This window comes from Eretmochelys imbricata, chromosome 2 (genome assembly GCF_965152235.1).
Source record: "Eretmochelys imbricata isolate rEreImb1 chromosome 2, rEreImb1.hap1, whole genome shotgun sequence".
NCBI lineage: Eukaryota > Metazoa > Chordata > Testudines > Cheloniidae > Eretmochelys > Eretmochelys imbricata.
Genome location: NC_135573.1, coordinates 191574993 through 191596632, shown reverse-complemented (window position 1 = coordinate 191596632; position 21640 = coordinate 191574993). Strand labels below are relative to the sequence as shown.

Here is a 21640-nt window from a genome sequence, read left to right as displayed (position 1 = left end):
GTATGTGCTCCAAAACTCCTTGGAGAGGCAAGGCACCAAAAAGCAAACCAGAATATATCTAACAGCCGTTACAGTTCTCTGAATGGGGACCTGAGGGTGCGAGCACTATCTCACTTCCTACTGTAGACTGCTTACTGAATGAGGCTCCTGTCCTGCAAATGTGCACATAATAGTTGCATTGATTTCAATGGGGAACGTTATTCATGTGAGTGGTTTTTTGCTGCTTTGGGCCGGCAGTCTGTGTGCAGCAATCATCCGGTCTTTCTTCAAATACAAATTTATTTGACTTTTATCCTTTTAGAAAATATATAGGGTGTGTGGTTGAAATCCTTATTTTGGAAGGGGGGCTGCTGTTAAATGTACTATGCTGGTTACTTATTAAATTGTTTAGTTTTAAAAGTAACTTATTTTTCTTGTTTTTATAAAGTTCTCACCCTAGCCTCTGGCCCTGAGCTGGGACAGCTTACCTTTTTGGGGCTGGTGGGAATAATTGATCCTCCAAGGACTGGTGTAAAAGAAGCTGTCACTACACTTATTGCTTCAGGAGTAGCAATAAAAATGGTTACTGGAGATTCACAGGAGACTGCGATTGCTATTGGTATGAATATACCTCTCTCTCATTTTGACTTGTTGGAAGCCATTAACTACCTTATTAAATGTTACTCTAAAATGGTTTATGTGGTGCAAATAAAAAAATAGAAGTAAGGTTTTGTGAAATTTACAAATGAATAGACTATATACAGTTTGTATTTTAGTAGACCTAAGATTGTCAAATGTGATATAACAGGAAAGCGTGTAGTTTAAACTGAGTATCCCTTTAAAGTATAGTTGTCTGAAAATTGTTTTTATACCTAAGGTTTGCTGTAATTGAGACAATTTTGGTTTAGTTTAGTGTGGTTTTTTTCCCCATCTAGCACTAGTGTATGCTCAGTCAATTTAACAGTTCATTTTTGTACAGTTTTCCCTGTCTGTGGGGGGCCTTTCACATAGCAGCAAGCACTTTCGGAAACTGGGCCAGGTTACTCAGAGCAGGTATGGTACCAGAACTCTTTTGCATATGTGACTGGATTTCAAGTTGAAAGTGGTTATTTTAACTTTGAACAAGTTATCTACATGACTTCTGTACTTTATTGGTTTACAGACGGGGATTCTTTGTGTGGGCTGATCACAAAGCTTTGTAAAAGGAGTTAAATTAGATTGAAATTTCACTTTTGCCTGAGTGATTTTTTTTATCATCTTTTCCACACACTTAAAAGTTCACATTTTATGATCCCATCCTTTCTCTACCTGTTTGCATCCATTTGCTAATTTCCTATTCCCTTTTTTGGATTGTAAGCTCTTTGGGGCAGGGACTGTTTTTGCTATGTTCGTACTGCACCTAACACAATGGGGCACTGACCTGCTTGAAGCCTCTAGATGTTGATGCAAATATGAATATGTAATCAGAATAGACTTCATGACACGTTTTCTTATTTCTCAAGAGTTCAGGTAACCACTCCAGTCTAATGATTCCATAAAAGTTATGAAGCTACTGGAGTAAACATACATGTAGTAAACATGAATAGATGCACAAAATCTTGTATACCGTATACTAGAAAAACTGGTAGTCTGTTAAATCACTTTATTTATTTTTATTTCCCCTCTTTCCAGCTAGTCGCCTTGGGTTATATTCCAAAAATTCACAGTCCTTCTCAGGAGAAGAAATAGATACTTTGGATATTCAACAGCTTTCACAAATAGTACCAAAGGTTAGTATAACCCCTTCCTCTCGACTAATTACAGTAATGTAATAAAAGGACGTAGCCTATGCTGAGAGAAGGATTCTTATTTATAAAAAACTAAACCGCAATATTTCCTAAGAAACTGACAAGATGGTTTTAATAGAAAGATGATGCATTAAATTATGAAAAGCCAAACCCTCTAATTTAGGAACATGGATAGTGTCATAGCAGACCAGGGCCAGCTGTTCACTATGGGCAAGTCTACACTTCTGCTTCAATTGATCTAACTTGCATTGCACAGGGGTGTGAAAGACTCACCCCCCCCCCCCCCCCCGGATTGCCCTGGAGTCTCCAGGAATTAAAGATTAATTTTTAATTAAAGAAATGTCATGTGATGAAACCTCCAGGTATTTGTCCAACCACAGTTTGTAACCCTACCCCCAAGCGACGCAAATTACAGCAACCTAAGCGCTGTCTACACTGGTGCTATATTAGTAGGAGTGTGTCTCCCACTGACATAGCTTCCCTCTCTTGCGGAGGTGGACGGGAGAGCACTCTCCCGTTGGCATAGAGCATCTTCACCAGATGTGCTACAGTGGCGCAGCTGCATTAGTGCAGCTGCACTGATGTAGCGCTTTTAGTGTAGACCTGCCCTTAGTCTGACCATGTCCAGATGCTTCAAAAGATGGTGCAAGAAACCCAGTCATCAGTAGATAGGGAATAGCTTGCCCCAAACTTTTTCTTGATCTCTCTCAATTAGAGGTTGTCATGTGATACGAAGTATGAAGCTTTATATCCCTTCCAAACTTTGGGTTTTTTAAACCTTACTAATTTAACTTCGGATGTTTTCATTATGTGTATAATCAATTTGAGTGCAACTGATCTCTTAGCCTCTAATACCTTATGGCAAAGAATTAATTGTGCATTGTGAGAGGTTTCCTTTAATAGATGTGTTCAATTTCATTGAATGGCCTCCTTGTTTCATGGGAAAGGTTGAATAGAAGTTCCCAATCAACCTTGTACATACTCTTCATTATACCTTTGTCATGTATTCACTACCTCTAGACTGTGCCAGTCGTCTTAGTCTCTTCTTATGAAAAATTTTCCATGCCTTTTTAATTTTTAATCAATCCCTGAGCTCCCTCTAACAAACCAGTTATTTGCGAAGGATGGTTAACTTGCTTGACTGATGAATAACCTCATTCAGTTTGCAATTTTGGCAGTTGTGAATGTTCAGTTACTAAAACTAAAAAAACACGAAGTTAATTTGAGGCTCAAACTTGACTTTTCCACAACTTCTTTTGTTCCAAAATATTGTTTTATTTACAAAAGAATGCCAGTCTGCAAAAATGAGGACTGCAGCATTCTTAATCTGTGACCTTTATTGAAATATGGATAACCTCTAATCTGATTAATATAAACCTAACTCCCTGAATGCTCCTACTTGAAAGCTAATTATATGGGGATATAGTTTGGTATTCAAAGTATTTTTGTATCATCTAATTTTACAGTATAAGTTTCAGCCTTAATTTCTCAAGTTTTCAATGCTCATTCTTTATGCTTTTCTTTTGATAGGTTGCAGTGTTTTACAGAGCCAGTCCCAGGCATAAACTGAAAATCGTAAAGGTATGTTTCTCCAGAAGTAGGAAGTGCAGGACAACTGCTATAGACGTTATTTTGTAATGTATTTACTAAAATTGTAACAGGTTAAGATATGTCAGAATGAAATAGATTTGAAATGTATTTGGTTGTGAAACAGAAATTTATTTGAAAAAAAAAGTTGGGAAACCTCACGATGCCCAGCGGAGCGACTACATGTGTATGCTGTTGGGCAGCATAACACTTTTTCAGATGCCAGAGGGCCAACTGAGAATGTCACACTGCAGTTGAATTCACTAGAAACGTATGGGAATCCATGTTTCTGCTGCATCCCAAACAGAATGAAAAGGCATGAATTTCAAGCCACTTCTGTTGGAATGCTTCAATTCTGAAGCTAAAAAAATGGCTAAAGTGACATAGAAACATTAGAAGAAAAGTGAATAAAGCAGGACTACAAAACAGATTTTTTCAAGATAACAATTAGCACAAGTAAAAGAGCAAAGATAATGAAGAAATCAAACATTTAAGAAACAGTTGGAATGTAATTGAGAGAAATATAGGAAAACAGTGTTAAATGTAAACACATGGTCGTCTTCATGGACTTTATTTGCTCTTTTTGATTATTTCTTAAATTCAACTTTTGAGCAAGCTCTCACTTCCTTACAAGCATAGGTTTTTAGTTGGGCTTCCTGGGAAGGATTACAGTAACTTTAGATTGAGGTGTGGTTTTCTTTAGGAGAAATCACAAGTAAGAGCTCACTTAAATGGGAACATAATACCATTTTTATAATTAGATGACATGATCTTAGACTGTCAGGAAAGTGGTGTGGACCAGATTGCTCTGATCATTGCCTTGAACAAATTCTTTCCTTTTTTGTAGTCCTTACAAAACAATGGTGCGGTAGTAGCTATGACGGGAGATGGAGTGAATGATGCTGTAGCTCTGAAGGCTGCAGATATTGGAGTGGCAGTGGGGCAGACTGGAACTGATGTTTGTAAGGAAGCAGCTGATATGATCCTAGTGGATGATGATTTTCAGACAATAATGTAAGTTTCTGATTTTTGCAAGTATTCAACAAATCTTAAATAAAATAAGCATTAGGAAATCACTTCCCCCTACCCCCCAATGAACTATACTTTGCAAATGGATACTTTCTTCTTCTTTATTTAGCTGCAGTTAACTTACAAATTCCTGTGCATATCCTAAGAAAATAGGTCTTTAGTGTTGATTAGCTTGTACTGTAGTCTAAAAAACATTAATGCCTTTATTCAAACCATTATTTTCATGGGCTCTAAGCTTTTTATATTATCTGGTTACCTTTCATAAGCACTTGGGCAGCTTGTCAGCAAGAGTATGCAGATTTCTATGGAGGGAGTTGTAGGAGGAGAAGGGAGTCTGTTCTTAGATGCATATTGGTAGTAGAACTATTTAAGCCTTTAGGCCTAGTCTACACTGAGCTCTTTTCCCCATTAACACTTTCTGCTGGTTTGAACGTTGGTAATGGAGAGTGCAGTGCAGAAAGGACATCGCATTACAACGGTTCACGTATGGAACCGCTCTGAGCCAGGTTAGGCCACATGGGAGTCACGCGCTTTAAAAAGCAGAAGCGTCTGGTATGTAGCAGTAGCCCTACCACCAGTGGAGCCGCAGCGCTGGGAAGCAGAAAGAGACGCCGCTCGCTTCAATGCAAGAGGTGTTTGGACTTCTTTACGTTCAGATAAATCAAAGTGTACCTTCTGATGCTGCAGTTCTTCCTCCAGGAAGGAACTGAAATCTCACAGCAAAAGTAACTGTTTTGAAAGCTGCCACTGACCATCTTTGATTTGGGTTACTTTTCATTGTTTTGTCATTCCTGCAAAACATTGTTAGCTGAGAAAAACAGCGATGGTATTCTGGCTTAAACCAAAATAAATAAAGATAAATGGATGAGTCTCCAGCCCCATGCAAATGGAGCTTGGGGATGTTGGACCTCTCCTGTTGAAAGAAATTACTCGAACACATCTGTCCTTGTAGTATAGCAGGAGTACACTCCGTTGCACTACACTAGGAGTATTTCTCATTGCCTGACAAACTCTACCTGCCTATTCCTAGTCTGTGCTTCTGATTTCTACCTTCTCACCCACCCTTTACCTTTTCTTTAAGATTAAGCTATTTGTAAAACTGAACGTGTTCTTCGTTAAGTCTGGGGAAAATAGAACAGGAGAATTTCCGAACACTCTTCCTGGGCTTTAGCCAACTTTTGCGTGAATGATGCGCTTCAGCAAGTACAAGTGTTTTCCTATTCATAGATTCCAAGGCCAGAAGGAACCATTGTGATCGTCTGGTCTGACCTCCTGTACAACACAGGCCATCAAACTTTGCCAAAATAGTTCCTAGAGCATCTTTTAGAAAAAGTCCAATATTGAGGATTTTAATCTTGATTTTATTTCTGAAAAGAAAAGAAACAAACTATTGAAATGTCTACAGATGATAAAAATATTTTCAGGCATTATCAGCTCCTTGTATGTAACTAATTGATTATCCTTGCTTGTATTCATTAAGACAAGAATAGGGATATTGTCTTATTTAGATAGAAGCCCTGGAGTCAAACACTGCCATCTAATCTAGAGTATATATTAACTCCTCAACTAGCCTTATAGATTTCAAATAGGTTAACTTAGTCATGCTCTAACCCTTAAATTCTGAAACTAACCCCTCTGAAACTCTTCAAGCTGATTATTCCCTAAAGGAATATATTGTGATTTAGCCGCATAGCATCAGGAAATTCCAGTTTCTTGTGCAAATGGGTTAAAGGTAGCTCTTCAGGATCAGGTATTAAGGTCACCTGTAAGTGATCTCTTTTTTTAAAAATTATATCCTCTTATTTTGAAAGTCAAGTTGTAGCAGAACTGGAATGAGAAAATTAATATGATTAAATTAGTAATAATAGAAAAGCTGAATAAGCATGACTATAATTGCCTGAGTGGAATAGAAGGCTCTTGTAACATTTTGTGAAGTTTGAAACAATTTAAAATATAATTAAAACTGCTGGAATTCACTTTTTTTCAGCATAGCTTAATATTTTAAGCTTTTTTTACATTACCTTCATTGGTCTAACTGTGTAAGTATTGTTTTTGTTTTGTTTTTAATTGCAGGTCTGCAATTGAAGAGGGTAAAGGAATTTATAATAACATAAAAAATTTTGTTAGATTTCAACTAAGCACGTAAGTTTGCAACATCATTGCCAATGTCAGAAGCTTCCAATTACACTGTAAATGAGTTAAGTTTCATTCTGCACAGAACCGAATGTGATAAATATTAGCGTAGAGTCTACAAGCATTAGTGGTGATACACACTAGGTTAGAAGGCACATTGACCATTATTGTGAAAGTTTCCTAATCGTTCATTTCCCCCTGCCCCCATTTTCTATTTTACTATTAGTATTTAGTAAGTATGACTTTGGTCAGTGGTTATTTTGCTGTTTTTAAAAAATCTTGACACCTTGACAACCCCCCTCTAAGATGGAAAGGAACTACTTAGCCATTCTCCTGCCAGTCTGATCACCCTATAGGGCAGGGGTGGACAAATTTTTTGGGCTGAGGGCCACATCTGGGTGGGGAAATTGTATGCAGGGCAGGGGGTTGGGGTGCAGGAGGAGGTGCGGTGTGCAGGAACGGGCTCAGGGCAAGAGATTGGGGCAGAGGAGGGGTGTGGGGTATATAAGGGGGCTCAGAAGGGGATTGGGGTGTAGGAGGGGTGCAGAATGCAGGAGGGGGCTCAGGGAAGAAGGGTACAGTAGGGGTGTGGACTGCGGGAGGGAGCTCAGGGGAGGGGGTTGGGGTGCTGGAAGGATGTGGGGTGAGGTAGGTGGCTCAGGGCAGGGGGTTGGGGTGCAGGCTCCGGTCTGGTGCCGGTTTCCTCAAGCGGCTCCGGGGTGGCAGCGGCACGCATCGGGGCCAGGGCAGGCTCCCTGCATGCTTGCCCTGGCCCCGCACCGCTCTGGGAAGCGGTTGGCACCACGTCCCTGCACTGTCTCTTGGATGGGGGGGGGGCACAGGGCTCCGCATGCTGCCCTTACCGTGCCTCCAGGTACCTCCCCTGAAGCTCCCATTGGCCACAGTTCCCCATTCCCGCTCAATGGGAGCTGTGGGGGGTGGTGCCTGGAGGCAGGGGCAATGCATGGGGCCCTCTTCTGCCCCCTGTCCGGGCCACAGGGACGTGGTGCCGGCCGCTTCTGGGGGCAATCCCGCAGGCTGGATCCAAAGCCCTGATGGGCCAGATCTGGCCCGCAGGCCGTAGTTTGCCCACTCCTCCTATAGGGTCATGGTTGGAGAGGGGCATTCCATCTGTCACAATGTCCCTTCCTCTCTCCCTGCCCAGAATACACACATCAATCATCCGGGGGGGGGGGCTGATAAGATTGGAACAGACCTCAATCTCCACTAGCCACCCACACCCATATCCAAGTTTCTAGGCTTGCTGTGGGTCTAACCTATCATCTTCTGGGTTCAATTTTTTTTTCCCCCGCTTCTGGGAAAGATTGGCAAGCTACCCAGTGGGTTTTTTACCCACCTTGAGCATGCTGCAGGTAAGGTAGGTGAGGATAATAAGGATGAGGTGTTTTTCTTTTTCGTTTTTTAAAGAGGCAGGGTATGCAGGGGGGATAACAAATGTCAATAAATATTATTGCAAGTTGTGGCTATACCTGGGGTATACTTGAGTACAAGACCCAGGAGGGACTGGTGAACTCAGCCTAGGGTGTTCTCAGGTCTTTGCAAACAGAGTGGTCCCTTTTCTGTGATTCATTTCCCCTTTGCATGAGAAGTGTGGTAGGATTGGGTAGCTAGCAGTGCGCTGAATCAGGAATTCTTTCTTGGTTGTAATGTTAGGCCAAGTAACCTTGCACTGGACCCAGTTAATTCCTAATACTTTGGGGGGGATCAGTCCCCTTTCAGTATTAATAAAATTAGAGCCTATCTCTTTGATTCCATTCACCTGTCTGTGTTTTCCTATCTCTTGATCAATCTGTAGAGGGAAGTGTCCCCATCCCTAAATAAAATTTCTTGTTTTAGGAAGTCTGGGTAGTGTTTCACTTGGTTAATTAAGGTTATTAGTCTCTTAAACTAGCAGTTCCACACAGCGTCTTTATTTTCATTAAAAGAAAATTAATCTAGCAGTTTGCATTCCAAGGAACATAGTTAAAAGTTCAGTTTTCTACACACCCTGTTGCTCAAACCAACACAACAAAATATGCAAATTAATTACCTATTGCAAAATATATTAAGTTGTTGAGTGTTGACCAATGATACTTTTAAGATTATCTGGAAGTTTGGGAGTCATTTTTAGACTAAAAGACCAACTCTGATTTTTTTTGGGTTGCATTAATATAAAATAAAAAACTTCCATATTTTAAACAAAATCTGTTTTGACAGATTAATTTAAGTGGCCCCAATGCTTTGCCTTGCAAAGTCAGGGTTAGCTTTTAAATCAAGTACTAAGATTATCTAAACAAGTGCTGAAAATTAGGTATGTTGTGAAGTGTTGAGTAGAAAGTATTATCAACTAATCTTCAGGAATGTGCCGTGCTGACTATTATAAAATGGCTTTTCTCAACAGGAGTATAGCTGCATTGACTTTAATCTCACTGGCTACATTAATGAATTTACCTAATCCTCTCAATGCCATGCAGATCTTGTGGATCAATATTATTATGGATGGACCTCCAGCTCAAAGGTAAAACATTATTTTCACCTCTTGATGGAGTCTGATTCCAGCAAAATAAACAAATACCATAATCTTTTCAGGAAAGAGCAACTTCCTATGTATGTAACTTGAGAACTCTCTCTCTCGAACTTATTTTAAAGTGACTTCTAAAAACTGGGAGAACATCTTTTACTAGTGCAACATTGCTACCTAGTGTGATGTTTGCAGCATAGCTCTGTATTGTTATCCCTTCTGTTCAGTGTGTATAAAGAATAAGGAAGACTGACACTTCAAACTGCAGTGTCTCCCGTATGCTGATGACACTTAGCTTCATTTTTTTCCCAGCAAACCCAGATTCTGTTGCTCTACTGCTTTCTGCATATGTGGTTGAGAGAGGGATCAGGATAAAAATGACCTGGCCATAACTTCTCCTTGATAAGGGAGAAGTAACTTCTTTTTTTCCAAAAGAGTTAGGAGCAATATGAATAAGCTCCTTTGTCCCACTAGAGTTCGGTGGTCTCCACCATGTAAACTCATCCTTTATTTTGGTCTGATTCTTATCTAATGAGTGATCTGTTAAGGTTCTGGTAACAATAGTTCTGTCTATGACTGCCCTAATCAAGAAATAGAATAATGCTTCAGATACCATACAGATATATATCACTTTAGAGAAGAGGGATTTTTGTTGTCAGAAGGACATGAATCCTTCCTACTGAACAAGGGAGATAGCACCTTCCAAGAGAGGGCCTGGACTTCGGCAGGGGGACTGGCTTTCCTAAGCAGTGGCAGTGACCTTTCCATTGTAATTCTCCGAAGGCTGGATGCAGCATTCCATGGGCTAGTAGCCCGACCTAGTTTTTAAGGAAATCTGAGAAGAGTTCTGCATGATGCTCAAAAGGTTTGAGTTTACAGCTTATAGCACTTCTAAAAGTGTGTGCCAGGAAAGAATCAGGTGAAGGGTGACTGCTCTGAGGAGGCACTTTGCAACAAGTTCCTCTTGTATTGAGTAAACAGTCTCCCGATGTGTGGGAGAGAAGAGTACAGTCCATTGGCTCCAGATTAGGGGAGTTTAGACACTGGATACACTGGTTAAGAGCAAACCTTTTTCTGCTACTGCATGTGTGTCACCTATATTTTAGATTTTTTGAAAGTACATGGGAGCTATGGTGATGGGACTCGAGAAATCTAAGATGCACGTGATGCAGGAAAATACTACATTAAATGACAGTGCAACCGTACAACTCTAATACTGCATGGCACTTAATGTGGAATAATAAGTACTCGTATGCTAGAGGGGACTCTTGTTTACAGATTGAATATTCCTTCTATTCAGAAAAGCATATAAGATCATTCTCGTTCTGAATTATTCACTGTTGATTTGAAATCTTGTATTTTGGTGATAAATCTAGTATTCTAAAATGTCTTGATTTTTATTTTTTTTAAAGCCTGGGAGTGGAACCTGTGGATAAAGATGTTATTCGGAAGCCCCCAAGAAACTTGAAGGACAGCATTTTGACCAAAAACTTGATTGCTAAAATACTAGTTTCATCAATAATTATTGTGTTTGGAACACTCTTTGTCTTCTGGAGGGAGGTATGAAAAATGGAGAAGTGTTAAAGCAATAAGTGAAACTTCATTTATAGCACAAATCCCATTAATATTAGCAGTTAAATTAAGAATGTCCATAAATTTGAATTTTTAGTTTTCGGAAACCGTTTCATCCCAAATTGTATGCTGGGCAGCCAGATTGTAGGGAAGAATTTCAGAGATTGTTGGAAGGGAGAGCTGTAATAGTAATAGGTGTGGTATTAAAAATAGACCCTCTTCAGGCAGGCACCCTGTGGGTGCTCCACTTCAAGCGCCCGTGCGCCTCTCAAGCCTTTAATTGGAGATTTTCCATTAGCTGTGGCTGTCCGTCCTGCACATGCGTCCTGTGCCACCTTGTGCTATGCGCCAAGCATAAATAGGGATATATGGGCAAACCACCCTCGGTTCCTTCTCAACTACCTTGGTCTAAGACCGGGCTTTCACTTGTTACCTTGAGTGTACCTTTGCTATCTTGTGTACCATTTCCTATGGTGGTTTTCGTATAGCATTAGCTTAGTGCAGAAGCCGCCTGGCCCCAGCCTCAGCATGGCTCTGCTCCTGGCCCCGCCCTCAGCCGCTGGCCTCGGCTCCGTTCCTGGGCCAAGGCTGGGGACGGGGTTGGGAGCAGAGCTGCACTTAACCACGGGCCCAGCAGTGGTGCTGCTTCTGCTCCCACCCCCAACCACGGCCTCTGGCTGCAGCCCCACTCCCAGCCTTGGCCCCCTTATCCCTGTTCATGCAGCCCGGCCCCTGGGTAAGGGGTGGGAGTGCAACCTTCAAAAGTTTGGGATTAAGTGTGCTTAGTTCTTAATGATATAGTCATAAGAGGACTGATGTGACTCCTCCTCTTCCCTTCTGGGAGCCTTATTGTCCTGGCAGGGTATGCATGTCTCGCCACATTTTAAACACTGCCTCTCCTGCATATACCAGTTAGCGATGGCCACTCTGTGTGTCCATTGCTTGGGGAGTTGCACATCTCCAAGAAGTGCAATTTCTGCCTGGCCCTCTAATCCAGGGAAAGGAAGGACAGGGAGACTAAACTGAGGTGGCTGATAGAGTGCTCCCTTGGACTGCCTTCTGAGTCAGGAGCCTTCCCCCACTCCCCCATACATCTGTCACCAAACAGATTTGGCACCCCTTCAACATTAGCACATTTCCCCTAAGAAAAGGAAGGCTCTGGAGGCTTCATGGAATGTTTCCAAGGAGAGGAGTGTGGACACTCATCTTAAGGAGCCAGCTCCTAAAAGGCCCCAGTCCTCTCTGAGATTCGTGGTCTTGGAAGCCTTGACCTCTTAGCTTGATGCTGTAGAAGTGAAAAACTCATCCTCTGGTACCAACAGAGCTGGAAAGCCCCATAGCTTGAAGGAGAAACACTGCTCCTACAAGGCCACAGTGCAGTGTACAAGGAACAAGGAGGCCAAGTATAACTACTTTGTCTGGTACCATCTGGCATAGCCCTGTTGTCAGTGCCTAGCCATTCGGCACCCTCAGTTCCGAGCAAACAGTGGCACCAGAGAAGATCAGTACCTGTATCAGTATGGTCCCAAATGATGTACTGTGTCTTTGGCTGCCATGTTGTCCCCTACTCTGTACCACATTAATTCAGGTACTCTAAGGACCTGTCTGTGATGGATGAATCAGGGTCCCTACTGCTCATGGATACTGAGCATCTGAGTAGTGAGATCCTGGTCTCCAGGTTACCATGGCCTTTTGGTACTGCAGGACTCTCCACACGTTTCTGTGGGTGCCTCCCCCCATTGAAGGATATTGAGTAGGATGAAGGAGACTTCAAAGAGACTGACTTGGTTCTCCTATATGGATATGTAGGAACCCAGTCTTTGAGTGTCATAGGAAGATCCTTGTGCTCGATGACAAAAATGGTGGAACCATCCTCACTCCTGTATGGGACCCCCAGTGGCCATGTTGGGATCCCTGAGCTACCAGCAGCAGTTTGCCAAACCACTGACAGTCTTATAAGGATGCTAGATGTGTACAATCCTCTCTCCTCTCTAACCAGTCCCCCTGCAAAAGATGAGATGTTTGAGGAACAGGAGGCTAAGGTGGATAGAGGACACCCCTCAAACACATAATTCATCTTCTGTCTCCAGACGAGGCAGTTATGCCTCTTCTGCTTTCTGTGGCAGACAATTTCCGGCACTTTCAGGATCTTACAAAGAAGGCAGCTGGCACTCTTCTGATACTACTTGAAGAGGTCAAGGACTTGTGGCACAAACTGCTGGACATCCTGCAGTCAGCAATGCCCTCCAGGGCAATGTTACCCATTATAGAGGCACTCCTGGATCCAGCTAAGACTGTGGCAAACACCTGATACTTTTCTGCTAATGTGTAAATAGGAAGATAAGAAATATTATATTATTTCCCTAAGGACTGAGAATTTGTGTGTTCTCACCCCTCCAACTAACTCCCTGGTGGAGGATGCTGTAAATGAATGGGGTAAGCAGTACTAATCCAAGTCTACAAGGACCTGTATGACTAGCACCTTTTTGGATGGAAGTCTTATTAGTCAGCAGCCAGACAATTTCAGATTGTGAAGTATCAGGCGATCACAGACCAATATAATTTTATAAACTATGATAGATTTATGGCCTTTATTGAATATCTGCTGCAGGAACATAAGGAACAAGTGTAGTCCATTATTTCAGAGGGCCATTTATGCTCTCTTAAAGCATCCTTTAACGCTGCTGCCAGGTCCATCTCCATGGCAGTATTATGTGCAAGGCATCTGGGCTCCAACTCTCAGGGTTTGTGAGAGAAGTCCAGAACACTGAAGACCTCCCCTTCGATGGGCTAAAGCTGCTATTGGAGATCACAGATGAGTCTGTGTACATGCTAAAGGACTTCAAAGTCCTTTAGCATATATACTTTATGATCCCAACATGTGTATAAATGTACACCTATGAATAAGAGAAGATTTAGTAGGTCAGACTGCCCAGAGAGTGTGTTCTGCTCAGTTCTCTGGATTTCATAAATTCTCTGACCCTCCCAGAAAAAGAGACAGAGGGCTACTCACCCACTCTCTACAAGTACTCAGTAGTCTCCAACAGTTTTGACAGGTTCATGTGAGGGTGCAAATCCTCCCACACCTCTGGTTTTACAGCTGGAAACCATTCACCCACCTCTGCTTTGACTGCCTTCCCCATTTCCAGCATGCTTGGAGATGGGTCCCAGACAAATGGGCCATAAGGGTCATAATGTCAGACTACACCATCCACTTTACCTCTTCCCTTCCATCCTTCTTCCCCATCTTTCTTCAGGAATCCCTCTCACGAGCTTATATTGAGACAAGACATGGACTCTCTCCTTCAGTTAGGAGATCCCACCTCCTCACAAGGATAAAGGGTTTTACAAGAAATATTTTCTTGTGCCAAAGGAGAATGGAGCGTGGAGACTGATCTTGGATCTAAGACTTCTAAGTAAAATCCTAGAAGTTCAGGATTGTGACTCACAGCTATAACTTGTTCACTAGAGGAATGGGGTTGGTTTTTGGCTCTCGACCTACAAGAAAATGGCTATGCTTCGCTATAGGCCAAGATAATTTCCAGTACTGAGTATTTCCCTTCGACCTTTCTTGCACCCTAAGGCTGTCAAAGGTCCTGGTGGCACTGGCTGTTTACCTCCAACAAGAAGCAATCCTAGTCTTCCCAGACCTCAACTGCTGGCTACTCAAAGGCCATTCCTATGAAACAGTGCCACCTGAAGTGGAGCGTCCATAAGGACACTACTCGAAGAGGCTACTCACCTTATGCAGTAACGGCGGTTCTTCAAGACGTGTTCCTGAGGGTGCTTCACTACCCGCCCTCCTTCCCCTGCTTCAAACTGTTCTCTGTGGGATGTTCAGGTGTAGAAGGAACTGAGGGTGGTTCCCCCGCACATCCCCAGATAACCTGTTTGTGTGGCCCAAGGAGGCATAGGATGTGTGCAATGGGCTGACTGGATGCTGCTAATGAAAATTTCTGATCCAGGGCTCAAGAGCTGCATGTGCACCTGAAGTGGAGCACCCCTGGGGGAACATCTTGAAAAACCAAAGTTACTGCACAAGGTGAGTAATTTTATTTCAAAGCATTCCCCATTTCTCCCCTGCAGCTCCACAGATGCGCTTTTCAAATATGTTTCTGTGAGCATTTTGGGCATTGAAAGTGGTTGGTGGTCTAAAATGACCACATAACTTCGTATCCTGAAAGGAGGGAAATATCAAATATTGATTGTAATGTATTAGTTTCCTGTACTCCGAGTTGTGCATAAATATTTGCAAAATCACACCATTAATTTTAATCACAACCTGAAATTAAGAGTACTACTTAATGAGATTAAAGTTTATAAGCATGTATGTAAGTGCTTGTTCCTTGACTGCAACAAGCTGATTTAGCAAAAGTGGAGTTTTTGCTATTTCCAAATATTAGAACAAAACTTCCTTAAAATAAATGCTTTGAATGTTTGTTCATTTACAAGCTTACGTACACTGAAGCCATTTTCTTGCTTTCTTCCGTTAGTTACGAGATAATGTCATAACACCTCGAGATACAACGATGACCTTCACCTGTTTTGTGTTTTTTGATATGTTCAATGCTTTGAGTTCCAGATCTCAGGTATGCAATCCTATATCTAACATAAGTATCCTGAGATTTTTGTCCCTTTATATAGTAACTATACTTTTCTTCTGTTGAAGCTCTGCTCATTTCATTTCTGGGCTTCAGACTTTTTCTTAAATGTACTTTCTCATCATGTGAGAAAGTGATGTCTCACAGCTTTAATGTGTGCTAACAAGCTCAGCAGCTCCACAAGCTTAACAGGCTAGCATTTGAAGTCACACGTCAGTGTGCTAGGGTTTTAATTTGGGGTAATTGATGCTTGAAACCCCCAAAACATTAGGCTAGCAATGCTGACCTAAACTCACAAGAGTAAGAAAACTTAATTAAAAACACAAAAGCTAGTGTCTCTGCATTGCTGCATGTATGTATTTAATAATCATTCTTCCCTTACAGTATACCAGTTAATACCTTCAGTTGTTTAGGGACCTTCACAAAATAAAATTCCTCTAGTTAACTTGCTATCCACAAAAAGCAAGGAAAATTTGTTATGCTAAGCCTTGTTATGAAAATAAATCAGTGTGAATTACACATTTAAAAACAAACAAAAAACAGTTGCACTGTGAGAAAATAGACCCTTAACTGGCCAGCTATATTTTCATGATACGTTCTGAATGAATCTGTTGCACTGACAATAGATGTCCATTAATACTTATTGTACATGTGCAGAAGCAAATTCCCCCTCATTTTATTTTCTTAGCCTAGGGCCAGATTTATGAAGGTGTATTTAGGCATTTAAAGATGCAGATAGGTGCCTAGTAGGATATCCAAAAGTGCCAAAGTAAGTTAGGCACTTTACTCCCATTGAAATCAATTGGAGTTAAGCATTTAACCTGCTTAGGTGCTTTTGTGAATCCCATGAAGTGACCATCTGCCTTTTTAGGTGCCTAAATAACCTTGTAAATCTGGATTATGTGGATTAATGAGAACATGGTTTTTAAGTTAAATATCACTAACTTTTTAAAATTTCTTCAGTTTGTTTTTTAAATTGTCTTTCTGATATCTAGACCATGTTTCTACCTACAACAAGTGGATTCAGCAATGCTGAATCCATCTGTACTGTTATTGGTGGGTGTCCATCATATTGCTTCTCTTCATTCTGAAGGATCCCTAACCTTAGACAGAAAACAGCTCAATCTTGAGACAACATGCAATTCATTAAGTATAGAAATCACATAGTTATCACATAGGATCATCTTATTTTATCTTTTGAGAATTTGTTCTGGATTGTCCCAAATCTGTCACTGAGTTTTTGAATGTTGGGATAAAAACAAATGATAGGGAAAGAATTTTGCATTGTATAACCGGCTGCAAATAACTAAGGCACAGAGAGATCATAGAATTAAAACTACAGGTATAATGTAATTCACTATTTTATTTCGCAGACAAAATCTGTGTTTGAGATTGGACTCTGCAGTAACAAAATGTTTTGTTATGCGGTTCTTGGATCTATAATGGGGCAATTATTGGTCATTTACTTTCCTCCGCTTCAGAAGGTTTTCCAGACAGAGAGTTTGAGTGTACTAGGTAAGAAAAGTATTCCTTTTCCACTTAGCTCTGTTTTAGGCATTGATGATCAATCCCCAAATCCAGTGGCAGAAGGTTATAGAACATATTTTGCCCTTTATACATAGATGAAATGCACATGGTGCAGAGCCTTATCTTGTACAAAGTCCTGTTAAAGTTTGCTTAGAACAATGATTACATGTATATGAAAAGCACAAAACAAATGGCTCAGTACTTCCAAGATCCATAAATACGTCATATGCATAGAATTCTTTTCTAGTATAAATTCCAGTGTATGCAAAAGTGAAGTACTGATCAGTTTTTATTCTTTTGTGAAGTTCTGGGTTTTTTTGGGGGGTTTTTTTAATTCACTAAATTTTAAAAACTTGAGCTTAACCAGAAAATGTCTGTTTAAAAAGAAGTAGAAATTCCACATCATTAGGATTGTTTTCATTAAAATGTCAGTCAGGATTTTGAGAAGTTGCCGTTTTACCACAGTTGCCATCACTTTAAGTATCTTAACTTTATCAAGCCAACAGTAATGTAATGATGGTGATTTTATACTGAGGTTTCCTGGAGATGAAAATTACCTCCTATACATGTATTTCTCATTGTATAATATCACTCCTTCTTTACAGGTTTCATTTCCAAAAAGCTGCCTATTCAGAATAACATTGAAATATATTGTTTATAGTAATACATTAGACATTCTTACTTTAACAAATGTTAATAGAAAATAGTTAAAATATAGAATGAAATATTTCGGTTTAAATTTTCTGTCAATCCCAAGGATTCTGAGTAACATATATACATTAATTTTTTATCTTGTAAAAATTGACTCTTAAAATGTGTATATATTCAACAATTAGAATGCCTATAAGAAAGAAAAGATACCTTAACTTGTTCTGGAGTACAGGACATAATGTATGACTTGGGTTGTAGAAAGACTAGCAAAAGCACAGAAGCAAAGTTAAAATCAACCCAATTGTCTCTTCTAGATTTGTTGTTTCTTCTGGGCCTCACCTCTTCTGTCTGCATAGTGGCAGAGATCATGAAGGTTGTTGAGAGAAGCAAGGAAAAGATCCACAAACGTGGAAGTTCTTCTTCGTCATCTTTTCTTGATGTATGATGCATATTGCATTCTTTTATTTGCAAACTAGGAATTGCAGACTGAGGATGTAAGAGAAAGCAAAACAAAGAATTTGGAGGATAAAGAAATCCTGAGGGCTTTTGTCAAGTTCTTTGTGTTTCACCAACTAAAGATGAACACTGATATTCAAGACTGTTGAGATTTAAAACTTCCAGCTGTGGGAGTAACAAATTAAATTATGCAACTTTGGTAACATTTTCCCTCAAATATAAATTTACTTTTGAGATTGAGTAGAACTTTGTAAAGTGTGTTGGAGGGTACTTTAAAGAGAAATGTCAAAGCCTGAGTCCCACCTTCTGCACTTCGGAGATATACCTGTACAAAAACCATCTTAGATATAAATATTTTAGTTTGTTTTTATTTAATTGTTTTCCTTTACTTTTATGGTGGTGGGACTTTGTAACTAATGCAAGGATAAACTTAAACATTTCAGAGGCATTCCTTTTGGTTTAGAATCTGAGGCACCTGTGCCATATTTCAGCTACTGTATTTATTTACTTTATCCGGCAATGTGTAAATGGCTCAAGTACCTTGTGCTACTATTTTTTTGTATATCCTAAGTTTTTTTGCACAGGATGTGACCACTGTCTGATCACTGTTTTTTTTGTGATTGAAAAGCCTATACTGCAATTTGAAGTAAATGTTTGCTTTTCTTAAAGTATGTGTGAATGTCTAACTTGGTGTGTTGAATGAAACTGGCACTTACACTAGATCATCATGCTTGGTTTTTTGGCATTCCTGCAGATACCAGTTTCGTGTTTCACTATCAACATTGTTGTTTTAATGTACAAACACTACATTATCACTCGAGTGTTTTCCACACACTCAACATTATTAAGAACATAAGAACAGCCATACTGGGTCAGACAAACGGTCTATCTAGCCCAGTATCCTGTCTTCCGAAAGTGGCCAATGCCAGGTGCCCCAGAGGGAATGAACAGAACAGGTAAATCATCAAGTGATCCATCCCCTGTTGCCCATTCCCAGGTTCTGGCAAACAGTGTCTCTGCCAGAGACACTATCCCTGCCCATCCTGGCTAACAGTCATTGATGGACCTATTCTCCATGAATTTATCTAGTGTGGGGGGGTTTTTTGTGTTGAACACTGTTAGTTTTGGCCTTCACAACACCCTCTGGCAAAGCGTTCCATGGGTTGACTGTGTTGTGTGAAGAAATACTTCATTTTGTTTTTAAACCTGCTACCTATTTCATTTGGTGACCACTAGCTCTTGTGTTATGAGAAGGAGTAAATAACACTTCCTTATTCACTTTCTCCACACCAGTCGTGATTTTATAGACCTCTAGCATACCCCCCCCAAGAAATGTTTTGATAAAGCAGTATGCAGTAACTTGTTCCCTTGGAAACAAGTGCACTGTAATTCTCTTTGGCAGTATGAAATCATTTCCTCCCCGAAGAAGCTTAATTCTATCTATTATCTTTGCTGCTTCTGTTCTCCTGCCCTGCAAAGAAAACTCCTTGCTATTTCCTTTTACAGTCTGACTTCTCAGTGTAAATTTCAAGCTTTTCTGGAAGAAAACTTTTCAGGAAACTGTCTTAACAGGTTTAAAACTAGTTTTAAACTTAGTCTAGAAACTCTGGGAAATTACAATAGAACCTCAGAGATATGAAACCTCAGGAATGGAGGTTGCTCGAAACTCTGAAATGTTTGCGAAAAGAACAGGAGGACTTGTGGCACCTTGGAGACTAACAAATTTATTTGGGCATAAGCTTTCGTGAGCTACCCACGAAAGCTTATGCCCAAATAAATTTTAGTCTCCAAGGTGCCACAAGTCCTCCTGTTCTTTTTGCAGACACAGACTAACGCAGCTGCTACTCTGAAATCTGAAATGTTTGTACCTCTGAACAAAATGTTACGGTTGTTTCAAAAGCTTACAATTGAGCATTGACTTAATACAGCTTTGAAACTTTACTATGCAGAAGAAAAATGCTGCTTTCCCTTTTTTTTTTTTTTAGTAGTTTAACACAGTACTGTACTGTATTTCCTTTTTTTGGAGAGGGAAGGGGGTGTCTCTGCTGCCTGATTATGTGCTTCTGATTCCAAATGAGAGGTGTGATTGACTGGTCAGTTCGTCACTTTGGTGTTCATAACTCTGAGGTTCTACTGTAGGTCAGTGGGACTTGTATTTTAAAATCTCTAGTACATGCTATGGTGTAAATCTGAACTTCATTATAAATGTGAACAGTAGTAAATGACAATGTCCTTGAAACCTCAGGCCCTGCATATCTTACAGCTTGCTTCCTATAGATAAATTATTAACATGTATTGTTGAACATCTATATTTAACAGGAGTAGTAGCTGGATATTAATGTTTTTACCATTCCCATGATACATATAGGGACTGACACGTAGTCTCAATCTTTTTCAAAAGCATCTTGTATTTTAAAACTGCAGAAAATCTGGTTACTAGCCATCACAGACTTAAAACACTGGTCATGTTGCTCTTTGGTAGAGTAATTTAATATTTTTCCTTACACAGAACGTTTGTTTTGCAGAAATAGAAACCATTGCCTACTCTGTAGTGCATGAGCTGACTTTAATTTTCAGATGTTTCCATATTGTGTAAACAAAATTTATGGGAAATATAGTGACATTGACATACTAAACTCTGGCTTCTGTTGAGTCCCAGATCCTCATTGGTGCCAACAGAAATCAGATTTTAATCTATTTTTAAAGTTATTTATATTCTCAAGCACATTACCTAATGTGAGTTTTAGGTGAGCCTATTCCCAGTCATGGCACCCAGTTCAATTAAGGATAGAGGAAGTGTTTTGTTTAGGAAACACACTAATGTAGTAGATGTGAGTAACTCAAAGTATTTACTGTCCTTATGTTCTCTCCCACTGTTGTGATCATGGGAATTGCACTTGTCATGCATAATGTTGAATAAGAAAATGTTCCTGTTGCAGAGTCCTGGGACACTTTCTTATCAGCCAGGAGTACTCTTTAGTTGGGGAGAGTAAGTGACTTCAGGGAGAAAACTGGTGGCCTTTATATTAAGGCTTCAGGAAAGAAAACAATCCATCCACTGCCATAGCTCCAATCTGTAGATCTGTTTCTGTAAGCTTGACTGTTCTGATGGGGAGATCTTTTTACGAAGGATAAGTCCACAGCAAAGCCAACAGAAATCTAGATGAGGCTAAGTTTGAACAGCTGGGAAATAGGGAAAGAGGTGTTCTAGAACTCAAAGAAATGCATACTGTAGAACTTAGTCAGAAGTCACTAGAAGCTACATATGCACCAGATACTGATAAATGAAATCTGAGCACAAACTCCTCAAAATGCAGAAGAAATAACTTCATAAAGAATAAAAAATCAAATGGCATTGCAATAGTGTCATGGGAGGGACAGGAAGGGGAAAAAACACTTAATTCATGAGTGCAGGACACTAGTCTAAACTTGAGACCAAGTTTTTCAATTATAGGAACTTAAATGTAGGCTCCTAAATTCATACTTAGGCACCTAAGTAAATGACCTGTTCTTCAAAAGTGAGTGTCTAACAGCTCCAATTGTGGAAAACTTGGGTGACAGGGTTTCTCTTGCTAGACCTCCAACTTTTGTGTGACTGTCTGAGGATTGGCCTACAGCATCTCCAAGTGTCTACAGATTAGCATCAGTGATTTTAAAATGGGTCTTAATCCTCAGCAATGTGGATCACACTGTCTTTCTGGTGCTGAGCAGGGCACTTCTAGTGGCTAGAGTGCAGCAGTGGATAATACCTTATCAGCATCTGTTTAAACCCAGAATGCCACCCGCACTTGTGCACA

General features: G+C 40.3%; 1 protein-coding gene across 6 annotated transcripts in view; it reads left to right on the top strand.

Moving 5' to 3' along the window:
• Positions 1–18511, top strand: part of ATP2C1 (ATPase secretory pathway Ca2+ transporting 1) — a 141784-nt gene extending 123273 nt beyond the window's left edge. For 4 of the 6 annotated variants that reach the window (XM_077811194.1, XM_077811193.1, XM_077811192.1 and 1 more), the window contains 10 exons: positions 428–598; positions 1651–1748; positions 3297–3347; positions 4201–4367; positions 6456–6524; positions 8917–9033; positions 10449–10596; positions 15102–15197; positions 16583–16724; positions 17702–18511. In XM_077811194.1, coding sequence (XP_077667320.1) covers positions 428–598; positions 1651–1748; positions 3297–3347; positions 4201–4367; positions 6456–6524; positions 8917–9033; positions 10449–10596; positions 15102–15197; positions 16583–16724; positions 17702–17832 — 1190 coding nt within the window. In that variant the 3' untranslated portion in view covers positions 17833–18511. Of the gene's footprint in view, positions 1–427; positions 599–1650; positions 1749–3296; positions 3348–4200; positions 4368–6455; positions 6525–8916; positions 9034–10448; positions 10597–14573; positions 14651–15101; positions 15198–16582; positions 16725–17701 lie in introns of those variants that run through there. The other 2 variants (XM_077811195.1, XM_077811197.1) reach the window with 2 other exon arrangements.
• Positions 18512–21640: the final 3129 nt, after the last annotated feature.